Here is a 13507-nt window from a genome sequence, read left to right as displayed (position 1 = left end):
TAGTATTTTCCCCACTACCTTACTGGCATTCCTGGCACCCTTTCAAAATAAAAACACTTGCCATTATAATGTCACCAACAGAATAAAAACAGGTGATACAAAGGTCATCTGAGTATGTCAGTGTTCATCTGGAATGAGAATTTCGAAAAGTGATGGCATTGAATGTAATTAAGAGTTTAGCAGATTCATTCAATATTTGGTGGCACTCACCAACAAGCCCTTGTACTAGAACCTAAATCTAATCTAAAATAAACCAAAATGAACCAAAAGCAGCAAAACACAGCACAGCATTTAGTTAAATCAATATAAAATAAAATGCAGTTGTTCTGGTTAAGTTAAGTCTAGTTGTAGTTAGTTATTGAGCCTGTTTAAAATGATAGATTTTAAGAGTTTTCATTCTGAGTCCAGTATGTGGATGTGACGGGATGTGAGCTCTCAAGTTATAAGTTATATAGTTAATATTGACTCCCTAGACAAGGTTGAAATTTTGATTGCTGTGAGGACCTGGAATGAAATTCCATTTACCTCTTCTGTATTGTTGTGGTAATTGGGTTGAACTGACGCTTTAAAGCTGTTTAAGGACATTTTACTTCTTCTTACTGGTGTCTTTTTTTTCCTATTTTTGGACTGTAGGCCCTATAGTTATAGCAACAGTTTTCACAACTGCTTAATTACTGCTATGTGAGGATGTTGCCACTTTTCAAGACACAGCTTTACAACAAGGTCAAGTACGGCGAGCTACGCTAGTCACACAAGCTGTGTGGGAGAGGGGAGAATAAAGTTAAATCAACAGAAAATGCTTTAATCCAGCTTTTTACAAAAGGTCACAGTAAAAATGAACAGAAAAAGACACTAGGTTTCAGGTATAATTTATAGGTTATCGCTGAAAGAAGGACTCGAGTTCCCCTCACAGTGTTGACCCTGTCTATATGCAGTTCCCATGTCTTCCTTTTTGTCTACATATTTTCTCAGCAGGTCGGAGGACATCTACTGTAGAAGCAGTATGTCAAACAAATGAACTTCGAAAAGCTTGTTTGCTTTTGACTCACGACTTCTAGACATGTTCTCCCTTTGATCACATGGGTTTCTGCTTGTTTCCTCCTACTCTCAACAAACATACAATCACGGGGAGTGGAGACTAAATTGCCCGTCGGTACGAATGCGAATGTGGACCCCGGCAAGACTTGCAGTCACTGAGGCTAATTGGAATCCAAATATAGAATAATAAACCTGCACGTTGCCCACACTACTGGTCCTCATTGTTATACATCCTCGGGGATGAGTTTGAATGCCGGCACCAGTCAGGCTGATAGCGGTGCTGCAATTTTTTATTTATTTTTTTCTCAATGTGTTTGAGTTTGCGTGTGTGTTTCTGGCCTGTCAGTGCAGCGCATCAGCAGTCGTAACAGGCGGTCCCTGTGGAGGGCAGACTGACAGGTAGGTAATGATCAAAGAGGCTGTTTCCTGTGTTTCATGTTGGGCTCAGAGAGAGACACATCTGTACTGCCAGTGCCTTTTCTTTTTCATGGGCTCTGGTTGCAGATAGCACTCACTCATTTCTCTCTCTCACACACACGCACATACATGTGAGCACAAACTTTAGTCATTTTGAGACTCCTCACATTAACAGCCACTAACACATTTCTCAGATTCAGCCTCGCTCTCCCCTGTGCCGCACTCCCCCCCTTTTCTAATAAATCGCTGAACTCTTGCCGCCTGCATGCCGACTCTCAGTCATCTCAAACTGTCATCTGAACTGTATCGCACATCCATAAAATATTAACCTGAAGGGGGGAAACACAGGCAAAGCCACCCAGTCTGTCTCCAATTTTGACCCCCCGCCCGCCTTCCTCCCCCAAGTAAGCAGGACTATCTCTCTGACTCAGGTGCCAGGCCACTCACAGATATCTTACCCTCAATCTTGTGTCCACAGTTGCCAGTGGCTTCACGGACGGGTTTGTACTCGGCTCTGCTCTGTTCAGCCTGCCAGTTTCTGTTTAATCAATTGAAGCAATTCAGATTGTATTTGAGAAAGGCCAAATCTCATCTCAGGTTGGATGTTGTTGGAAATGAAGTGCATCCTTGAGGATGGGTGTAAAAACAGCTTCACTTTATCTGGAAGATTAAAACTTCAGGGTCAGGGTAATCTGTCTTAATGAAACTGTCAAGAAATCCAAGAATCTGTAAACTGTGATGGTGTGTGTCACGCCTGCATTTTAGGGCACTCGCTTGTGCGTGTGTTTGAGCTGACTGAATTTATACCTGATTTTCAAATTACTGATTGGCAGACTAGAGGGTTACGTGATTGCAATGAGAGGTAAATTAACTAGCAATTAACCAATGTTAAGGTAATTATGTAGCCAATCAAATAAAACTACTCAAAGCAGGTAGGGGAAGCATGAAGAGCTCATTTAATCATCTATAAGAACTACTCCTTTATGCACTCTTAGGTTTGATCTCTTAGCCCTCTTAATTTAGCAGTAGCAGAAGGTTTTTTTATTTACTTTGTAGAGGAGGCTCTATTTATTTGCTGGATTCCCACTTTCGCACACTGCCCTTGGCTCAAGAGGCTTTTTCTTCGTACAGACTTAAAATATTAACCGGAACTCTTCCTTTTACACCTGAATGTACAAATGTACTATTGAATGGACTATTCTGAAAACCATGGTGGCTGTTAAAGAAGAAGAAATCTTCCGAATAGAAAATGTCACGCAATGCAGAATGGTGCTTAATTGTATATGCACAAAAGACAACTGTACAAACACTTCACTTTATAGCACTTACTTTAGCTCTTTAACATTCAGTTTCCTAAGGTTGGAATGAATTCTACTTACTCCACACTCTCCAACACTATCATGCATATTCTTTATCAGCTTCTTCAAGCTGTTCATTGGAGCTATACCTTGTTTACACCCAGTGAAATGGCTGCACCACTCCATCAGACGGAAATATTCTACATATCTGGTGCATCATTTCATACAGACCTTATATAAACTAAATTCAGTCTGACATATTTGGTGTCTGTGGAAACTTTGGGGTCTTCTCTAGAATTTGAAATGAGTTTCTATAATGCTGAGCTGCACAGTATGGGTTTGTGTTGGCTGTCCTGGTAGGTAAGTGGGATTGAAGAGGTTAGAGTTTAAATATCCCGTACATATACATGGTTAAACACTTTTTTTTAGTTTATGTTTTCCAGAGTTTTGCAATTGCAGTAAAAAAAACAACCTCACAAGACACTCTGGAGTCTGTGCTGGACTAATGACTAGCAACTAGGACAAAACCTTAGTTTTTTTCTGTTGCCTCAAAATGATCTGCTGATAGCGCCTGTGTGATCACAATTCCAAAAGTTCATTGAGGGTTGAGGGAAAAAAAAAAAACAGCATAGAATTGCAATATTTTGCATGGCAATATTTTATCCATACATGGTCATCAAGTACAGATTTTTTTAAAATTATATAAATCATTATCAATGTCAACAGAAATTAAACCTTTGGGAGCCCACTAGAATGATGAAATCAATTTGTTATTCCGTCCATCAGACATTTTGCTGAAAAAAATTTAATGAACACACTGAAAACCTTATTGAATAAAAACAGATAATGACAAAGTTTCTCTTTGAGGACATAATTAACATTAATTTGTAAGTATGAGCATGGACTTACAAGAGGGATGAGTAGGGGATGAGTAGGTTTACGATTAGTTTGTTTGTTTGCAATTATATCTATGTATACTTTTATGTATTGTTTGCTGCTTTCACTGAGGACCACTTTGAACATTTAAAAGTTTCTTTAGTGATGTTCTGAAGTGCTGCTCTCTGGGATTTTTTTATGTCATGATATTCAAGCAAGTTGTGCTGTATCAAACAGTTAAAAAAGGGTAATAAATCACAATAAATGTAATCACAGTATTCAGCATATCACAAATAAATAAATTCATAAATTGCAATGAACACACACGATGTTCTCTGTATGTTATGGCGTGTCTTACAAAGTTTTGATTGCATTCTGTGTTAGACTGTGTGATATTCTATACTATATATATATATATATACACACACACATATATATATATATATATATATACACACACACATATATATATATACTATGAATGTGTAATAAATCCTAGTGCTAAAGTATAATATAGCTGGTAAAAAAAAAAAATGCCTCTAAAAGCTCTAAAGAAAAGGACCGGGATATTCTGTTGTTGCAGCAGCAGAGGGACAGATATAAGTTCAAATTAATACAGAAAGTAGAGAATAAAGAACAAGAGATAAGTATAACTAAAATTAGAATATAAGTTAAAATAGAACAGGGTATCCTCATACAACGGTTCATATGATATGTAAAAAATTAGCTTCCCACAAATGTCTTCTTTAGGTTATATATTTAACATAGGTAATAAAGGTTAGGCTTAGGCAAGTACACTTATTCAGGATAGGTTTATGAATAGAAACATGATGAAAACATACCTTAAAATGTAAAGTTTTACTTGGTTTCACACGTGACACAAACATTGACCACCTGAGGGAAAGTCCTGTGTTTCTTTGACCCATCCACCAACACAACCTACTTACTTACAGGGACTTTCCTTCTTTATTCACGTCTGCGTATTGGTCATATTATTGAAGCCTTCCCCATTACGTGGGTTAATCACTGTCTCCTAATTACATGGGTTTTATACAAATTGTGGCGCATTAATTTTCATAGGTATATGTATGAACAGTGCAAGAGCCTGAATAGAAAGAAAAAATAGAAATAGATTACAAGAGCAATTAACAATAAACTTACGGGCAAAAATTATGCGCTGTATACACTGTGCACTAAACTACTATAAAAAATCATTAAGTTAAAAAAAAAAAGACAAATAGTAATATTATTAAGTGATAATACTGGTGTTTGTCTACAACCAAGGCTGCAGATTGTTTTAAAGCATGAAGAGTTAAAACATGTTAACATAATTTTATTCATCTTTACCTAAAGCCACAATAGGACGATTGCCTACTGTAACACGTCCAGACTCTATCCTTCTCTTCCAGAGAGGGCTTGTCAATTAACACCAGTGAACTCCAGACTGACCCTTTTTTTACACACCCGCGGCTGGCAGCTGATCCCGCTGAAAACCGACTGAATCTCTGTAAAGAGGGGGAGGGATGTGTAGCTGGCAAGCATGGAAAGCTTCAAATGATTGATAGCCATTTGTTTTGCCTGCTTAATACAACATAAACTCTCCAGCGATTCATCACCAGAGTGAGGGTTTTCCACGGTGCCTCTGCAAAGCCCACTAAAAATAATTCATTTTCTGCAAGCTACGAGCCAGGCACTAATGTTAAATATTCATGCGGGTCCAGTCTAAATGATGTGGCCATTGGCACACAGTTAGAGCACACTCTGCGGAAGGGAGGAAATGTCAAGCTGTGAATAAATGAAAGCAGTGAAGCCGTATATTACCCTGCCATTGTGAATTTACTATAGTTGCCATTTTGTGCGGCCACTTCAAATAGATCTCTTCTATAATCAATACACTCAGTAAAACATCCAGCATATTGCCACGTTGGCAATAATCTGACCTTGTTGTGTTTGCTCATCATTTATTCACTGTTTGTGTCTGTTGCCTAATTTGTTCCTCGTGAATGTTAACAGAGGTGCTATTTCTGTTGTAAGAGTTGGCGTGTTCAGTGAAACAGACTATCAAAGGGAATAAGTTGACTCTCTTCAAAGATGTCGATGCACTGCGAGCGCCTCCCGTCACATGAGATCAATATGGCTTGTGCCTATGCAGCTGTTACGGTTTGATTCGTATTGACTGCCACATCAGTCAACCACATTCATTTCTGAGACGTTTTTTCACAGCACATGCATGCTGATACAGAGACGATGTTGTCATGGCTGCACATAAATTGTTTTCTGAGACGTTATAGGTCATCTTCTGCCATGATATCAGTAAGCACAGTGGAGGGAAAGGGCAAAATATAACAGAACATACTGGGTTGAGTATCCATTTAGAGGAGAACTCAAATAGAGAGCGTAATGTCCGCTGTGCATCATTTGGGTGGAATGGGGAATGTTAAATGGCCTCATATTGACAGGAACACTCTACCAGTATTCATTTTTATCACACACACATACACCGCTCACATTCACACGCACATTTCCTCCTGCAGTCTCTGACTAATGAGGCCTAGGGCTGGAGATGGTTCCATCAAGGAACTTCCCCCCTCTTTCTCTCTCTCTCTAACACACACACACATACACACACACACGCTCACTCTCTCCTCTCTCAAACATGCACCTGATTGATAGCAGTGATTTGACTGAGAAAAGGGAAATGGGAAATTGAAAAATGGTGGAAGAAGATTGGAAACAACGCGCTGATTATAAACTCTGTGAGGAAACAAAAGGCCTTCCCTCTGCCTTTTTTCTTAGCGCCGAGGTAGCAGGTGTGTGTCTGACAGGTGCCTGATTGAGGCGCACAAAAGACATTACAACTGCAAACAAATGGACGTGTTTAGCGTCCCCGGATGCAGTTAACGTTTTGGGCTGATAGATGTGATTATGAGTATATGAGCGGAGGCAGCCACAGAATGGGCACAGGTGTTAGCGAGAGTGGAGCAGAAAAGGATGCATGTTATTGTTGTGATGATGATAATCCATCTATACAATTAATGGTATGTCATCACCAAGGTCATCAGCCTTGGGGGATGTATTTAATATGCCTCATATTGTAATAATAGATCCCCTCTCTGCTGAAGACAGATACACAGGAGGCATGGGACCACAGAGATTTGTCATTGCGAGGATAAAAAAAAAACAAACAAAAAAACAGCAACAATCATTGTGTTCCAAATTCACTGATTTACAAAATAACCTCAATTACCTCCGTGCCATCATAATTTATTTTGGTCCTTTTATGTTCTCATGTTGCAGGATAATAAACAATAGCACTTTCATAAGAGTGAGAATAAATTAGTGAAACAGCTTTGTGTATTCCATAAATGAGGGAGCGTCTTGGCCAGGGCCCCAGTGGTTTAATATTCTCTGAGAGCTTCCAGACAGTGAGTGGTGGTGCAGCAGCTGTCTCTTGACCCTGCCGGACCCCCACTTACCCCTCTGACCACCTCCTTTCCACTGGGCAAGCTGTGGCGATGACAAGCCTGTCAGAAGCTTCTCCTAATGTCCTAATTACCCCTCACACACACACACACACACACACACACACACACACAGTGCAGATGTATGCACATTCATAGTGAGTAAGCAGATATGCTGGCAGACAGGCTAGAAAGCACAGACACACCGAGTCTGTGAACATTGCTCGTGTGAGCTTTCCTGGCATGAGACCATACTATAGGTGAGGCATTACAGCATCTCCAGAATAGCAAAAATCCCTCCCTCAAGACTCTTTGGAGGCTTTGATTTGAATCGTTCTGCGTGCGTTTTGATCCGGGCAGGGCTGCGTGTTGAATCAGAGCTTTGGTTTCTCTCCTGTAGTAACAAACGCAGCACTCCTGCCGCAACTTTTTTCTCTAAAAAAAAAAAACAGTCTGGGGCTGAAAAGAGGCTTCGCAGCAGTGCCTGCAGCCTCTGAGGAGAAAAACACAAAAAGATGCAGCGTCACCCAAAATAGACAATCCGAATGAGATGTGATGTGTCACTTTGCCAGAGGTTAAGCTTTGCCTCGGCTTTAAGCAAGGATCTCGCTCTGCTGCATTGGTTTTTGGGTGCAGTGCACACTGTCGCTGCTGCACTTAAGTCCATGCTCAGTCAACCAGTCTTGTTAACATAACAGAGTGAATGATTGTGCCTCGTAGGAAAAAGGAAATCATTGTACCTCCCAGCGAATGCAGTTGGTTGGTGATTTATAGACCACTGAAGTTACTGCATTTGTCACAATCAGCATAACTTAATAGTGTTACTATAATGCTCTTCCTGCCTTATGTTATGCTGATTTGAGACATCCTGCTTCGTAAAGTCGTCCTGATTTATTATGCCAAATTACCTTTTGATAGATGTGTCACTGTGATATTAAGCAACCGCTGTCCTTTTTTTCTTTCATTTATTTTTCCTGTCTTTTTTTTGCATTTTGATGCTGTTTTATTTGTGTAACAGAGAGAGCTTGATGTCTGTCATGTGAGGCTGTTTGGAACAGCAGCCTGGCATCTACAGTAGTCAGAGATGTGTTAGTGCTCTCTTTTTTCTTGACACGGCTGTGAGAGCCGAATGCTACCTGAGTTGTCATTAAAGCGGCTGGTTGCTGTTTGCAGCCTCTCTTTTGTGTGTGTGTGTGTGTGTGTCAGCTGCGGAAACATTTTCATGTGTGTAGTGAGTGACAGGACCCGGTCACACACACCAATGAGATTACACACCTGTTTTTTGTTTTCAAAGACATTACTGATGCCGAAATGTCTTAATTTTAGCCTTTTATTCATTAGAACATGCAGCTATTGTTATTTATATGCAATTGTAGCTGCCCGTAGCACTTGACTGAGAGGAGGCAGGGCCTCAAATTCAATATATCTGTTTTTTATCTGCCAGCATTTCTGAAGGATTATCCCTTAATCTCTAAGTAAAAGCTGTCTTCAGCTACATGTGTCCTCCTGGATTTTTACGGGTACAACACAACATTCAGGCTATAGACTGGACCTTTACAAAGTATATCCCATTAACACTGAGCAATTAACCACCATGGTGGGGATACTAACGGAATCTCCTTATAACAGTTTATCGTGCAGGAACATGCTTTGCATCTCCTGTAAGCCGACCTGATTAATATGTTTCAGTCGACTCTGGAGAGAATTAATCGGGAGTATTCCCAGTGGTGTTTGCAGGTGAGCATTTTCTGATATCTCACTGAAAGGTTGGGCTGGATTAAGCTGTACCTGAGAGTTGATAATGATAAAAGAAGGTCTGTAAATAAACTGCAACTCAATTACTGAATAATGCACAAAACTGCAATTTTTACAGGATAGCAAAACAAGCCGTTAGAGCAAATGTGTCATCTGTTACAGTAAATGCCTTTACTGATAAGCATGGAAGAGAATTATTTACCTTGAAAATAGTAGTTTGGAAAAACAATCACAACTCAAGGTCCTTTAAGCTTTTTTCATTGCTTTATATTGTATCATGCAGTATTCATTATTGAATTGGCTTTTCTCTGTTGTCATTGAGGACTTCCCTTTCTCGCTGGCTTCAAGGCTATTAAATAAAGGTTCTCTGACCCCATGCAAGATGTGGGGTATTACACATGCGCAATGAAACTTGAGCTGTGATGTTGGAGGATTACAGCAGGTGGAAACAGAAATAAAAGGATGTTTCTGCTAGGGCTCTCTCTGGTTGGCCTGACAGAGGTCCTTGGGTACGCTTGAATGGGTCATACAGAAAGCATTTGTTTATTGTCTTTTATTAAGGACCTTTTCTATAATTACAGAATTGTCAATCTTACCCATTCCTTTAAATTTGGTATAAAATATATTACACCACAAGGCTCAACTGCAGATAAAACAAATCATCGCAATGTTCTTTGACAGTCGCTGGCTGTTGAGCCTTTTGTCAAGTTCAGACCACATTTCATGTGTTGTACCCCTGTGATATGACACTGTGACCTGTAGAGCTGGACCCAAATATTGGAGTATTTATTAACTGGGCATTCGGATATTCTCTTTTTTTTTTTTTTTTTCTCAACGCATGGTCAACCTGCTAACTTTTTTAGAGCTTTTATCAGTGTGGTACTATCTTTGTTGCCATATGGACTTAGAGTTGCATTAAATATTAATTATTATTTTGATTCATATGACAATTATTTTCCCAATCATTGATTAGGTCTACAAAACATTTTTGAAAAAAAAATAATATTAGAATGTCACTGTTTAATATGCGGTCAATTTAACACAATCATAGTAATGACAATATGTTCTAAGTTCTGTACTTTTAGCCTCGCCTAACAAAGGACAGTGGTCAGAAATGATCCTTGACTAGAAATCCTGGATGCAATACATCCGTAAACTCTCACAATGTTTTTGCATTATCCCTGACAAATAAACAAATAATCAGAATGAATCAAATAAATTCAATTTGCTGTCATAGTAGAAAAAGACAAACAAGAAATAGTTACAATCAAGACGCTGGAGTGAAATGACAAAAACAGTTCATGGAATATTAGAATTGTCCATCATTTCAGCTGGAGTTTGCTCAGTTGTAATGATGATAAATAATGTTTAAATGTAATCATTGCATCCAAAGGTGCGGATTTCAGGGGGAAGCAGGGTACACTTCCCCCTCAAAATTTAATCAGGTGTATTTGTCCTGCCCAATCAAAAGATGAAAGCAGCAGAGAACTTATATTTTGACGACATGAAAGACATTTACAGCATAAATTCAAAGTGACAGGGTTGAAAGCTTTGGGGATCCTATTAAGTGGACACTGAGTTAAGATTGTTTTTTAATTTTTTTTTCAAATTACCAAAAAGCGAAGTGCATTTACAGTAAAAGATATTATTCAATGTGGATTTGAAAACAACCACGCCTGACAACAAAGGCGTGAGTGAGGTGTCGGGCACTGTTTTTTTTTTTGGGGGGGGGGGGTCCTCTTCTTCTTTTTGTGAGGAGAGATGAAACGCTTTGATCGGTTTCTTTTGTGAAAATCCTGACCTTAAAAGTCGCCTGTGTTTATTGGGTCCACTCTGCGGGAGCTCGTTTCTCCATCCGATTTCCTTGAAGAGAAAAAGTTTGAAGCCCACCTCTGATCCCTCTAATTAAATGAAAACACAGTGGGCTACACAGAGTGAGACAGCATCTCTTCCCGCACACACACACACACACAAAGGTAACCAATGTGGATCTCTATGGGGAGCTACACAGAGTTCCAGCATCCAACTCTGTTACGTTCTCTTATGCAGTGCGATCACACACTAGGTTGACATGCAACACGCAGCAGATCATGAGCATAAATAAGCAAGGGAATGTTTTACCTGAAAGGAAGAACATTAATTCAAAGGCATCACACTAGTACTGAGAAGAAATGTTGCCTCATTAGTGTTACCCCACTGCTTTTACGGAGTTGCAGCGATAGAAGGAGCGAGGGGCTATGTGCCACTCTTACCACACAGACAGCCAGTCTCCCGAGATCTTAGTGTGCCTCAGTGACTTAAAAAAACACTGCAGATTATTATGGATTCGTTGGCGTGGCACTGGGGTTGAACACAGATGCCTGAATGCCAGAGCACACGGCTTCTTATAGAAAACATAACTCGGTGCAAGAACACGCCCTGTCAAATGTTTCCAGCAGGATATGTAACATCATTGTTGGTGGAAATGATCAACTCCCCTGTTTTGGAACACAACGCTCCAGATGAAAAGGAGGAGAGGTGAGGAGACAAGGACAGACATTATTTGGAGGATGGTTGGCCTGCCTGCTCTCATCCGCCGTGATTGACAGATTGGTGCAACGGCTGCACTCGCACGAATGCCATCACACACATTTCCCCAGAAATCTGTCTATCAGCACTGTCTAAGCAGAGCGACAGCCATGACATCTAATCACAGGCGAGCTGGCACCTCATAACTTCTACCTAATGTGCTGCAGGTACATAGGAGAGAAGGGGGAGCACGGCACAATGCTATTTATAGCCCCTTCAGAGGCCACCAGCAGGAAGTGGATCATACTGAAGGGTTAGGGAAGGTGTCACCGCACTATATCACAAGTCTCTCTGTTTAGATATAGGTCTCTGCAGACAAGATTAAACGCAGAGATGCCCTGGTATCAGGGTGATACATTTTTCTGGGTTACACTTTAGTAACATAAAATGAGGGCAGATATACTACACATACAAGATGATAATGAGTCATTTACATAATGTTGCTACAACATTATAATTACCTGGCAATTAAAACAGCTCAAAAGCCTCATTATGGGTTGTCCTGAGGGCTGGGTGGACTGGGACACATACAGTGTGCTCATTCAAGCTCGAGTTGGAGCCTGGCTATCAACCTCACGGACTCTTTTTGTTCAAATCACTTTCAGCCAAAGCAGAATTGCCCCAGAAGCCTCATTGTGCTGCGTTATCGCATAATAGAGATGAAGTTTTTGACTGGCACTTGAAGTTTCTAAAGAAGCAGAGGCTTAAGCCGGGCGAGATACTGTAGCCGACTCTTGGACAATGTTCAAAATTTGTTTCCCATCCTGTGTGATTTGTCACTCACACGTCTTTTGTCCTGAGGGAATTGCTGACACGTTAGAAAATGCACAAAGGAGTATAACAAGGACATGTGTCATACCTTACACCCTTATTACGCCGGCAATGACAAGTGAGACAAGCAGTCATTTCGACATACTGTACACTCGGCACTGGAGCCCACATTGCTCACAGCCAGAGTAAAGAAGCTCCAAAGTGTGTGTGAAATGTCAATATAATAAAAGATGTGAAATATAAAAATGTAGATATGGATGTGCGGCAGAGGGCAGAGGCGGTGTGTGTGTGTGTGAGAGAGAGAGAGAAGATGGGGGGATTTGGGGGGTGTTGTTTATGAATAGCAGACAATGAATGATGGAAGCTCTCCCAAGGGTGCAGGCCCTGAGCACTGCTGCAGGGACTTGGGAACATGCCAGTCTCCCATGCCCTGTGAGATGCCAGTTTGGGTGGGCACCGTTCCGAATGGGTGCTCTCTTCTCCAGGATACACCGCGGGGTCCTAGGGGAGCGCCTCCAGGCAGTGGCTGCTCCAGAGCGGCTCTGGCTGGAATCTCAATCAGGGACACAAGGGGGGAGAAAACAAAGTCCACATATTCCCTCTGTTCCTCCATATTAATGTAAGGCTGGATGAAGAGTGTAAAATGGCTCATTATGTCAGGGATCGTATTTATAAATTGACCGCATTGTAAAAAAGGCTCATTGTATTTCGCTTAATTGGTGGAAAATTACACAAATTGCATATGGAGCTTGAATTTCATGAATTTCAACTTTATTGCTTGTGAATACGTTTTTCTAGCACTGGAATATGGCTCTATGCTTTCATCCTGTCTGCTCACAACCTGTCTGTTTTCTTCTCTCCTGCTCTCATCCTGCGCTGCTGCAACAGGAGCTGCTGAAACCGTGACAGGTACTCTTTCTTTTTTTGCTACCTGCTGTTCATTTGGAAGTGCTTGCTTCTGTCTGTGTCTGCTGATTGGCCGTCCATCGCAGTCTGCTCATCTGTGCATATTTACATGAATGGTTGGTTATGTTGATGTTTTCTTTTCAGGAGAGGAAGGAGACAAAGAAACGCACTCACAACACAGAGCTGCTATATTTTACTCTTAATTCTCAAATCAACAGTTTGCCACACGTAATGGCAGTTTTCGTGTGTTTTCAGAGCACTTGATTTCCACTTAAGTTTTTCTGTTTTTCATTAGCTTTTTACTGACTTCTACACTATGTGACAAGATGCACTTTACCAATGTAATCACATGGACAGCAATAATTAACACAGTTGGCTATAACTACTGCTCTTAATGAAAATAGGACGGTTCTATAG

The 13507-nt window shown here is 40.6% G+C and overlaps 1 protein-coding gene across 4 annotated transcripts in view; it reads left to right on the top strand.

The window, feature by feature from the left end:
* Positions 1 to 13507, top strand: part of cadm1b (cell adhesion molecule 1b) — a 170892-nt gene that overhangs the window by 106220 nt on the left and 51165 nt on the right. For 3 of the 4 annotated variants that reach the window (XM_088079049.1, XM_042486747.2, XM_088079050.1), the window contains exon 2: positions 13073 to 13093. The exons of the other annotated variant lie outside the window; for it this stretch is intronic. In XM_088079049.1, the coding sequence (XP_087935175.1) occupies positions 13073 to 13093 (21 nt within the window). The remainder of the gene's footprint in view (positions 1 to 13072; positions 13094 to 13507) is intronic. 4 annotated transcript variants of the gene reach the window in all.

Source organism: Plectropomus leopardus, chromosome 6 (assembly GCF_026936395.1).
Source record: "Plectropomus leopardus strain MGB_pleo_1.0 chromosome 6, ASM2693639v1, whole genome shotgun sequence".
NCBI lineage: Eukaryota > Metazoa > Chordata > Actinopteri > Perciformes > Serranidae > Plectropomus > Plectropomus leopardus.
The sequence above is the reverse complement of the archived record's forward strand: the minus strand, read 5'-3'. Positions and strand labels throughout refer to the sequence as shown.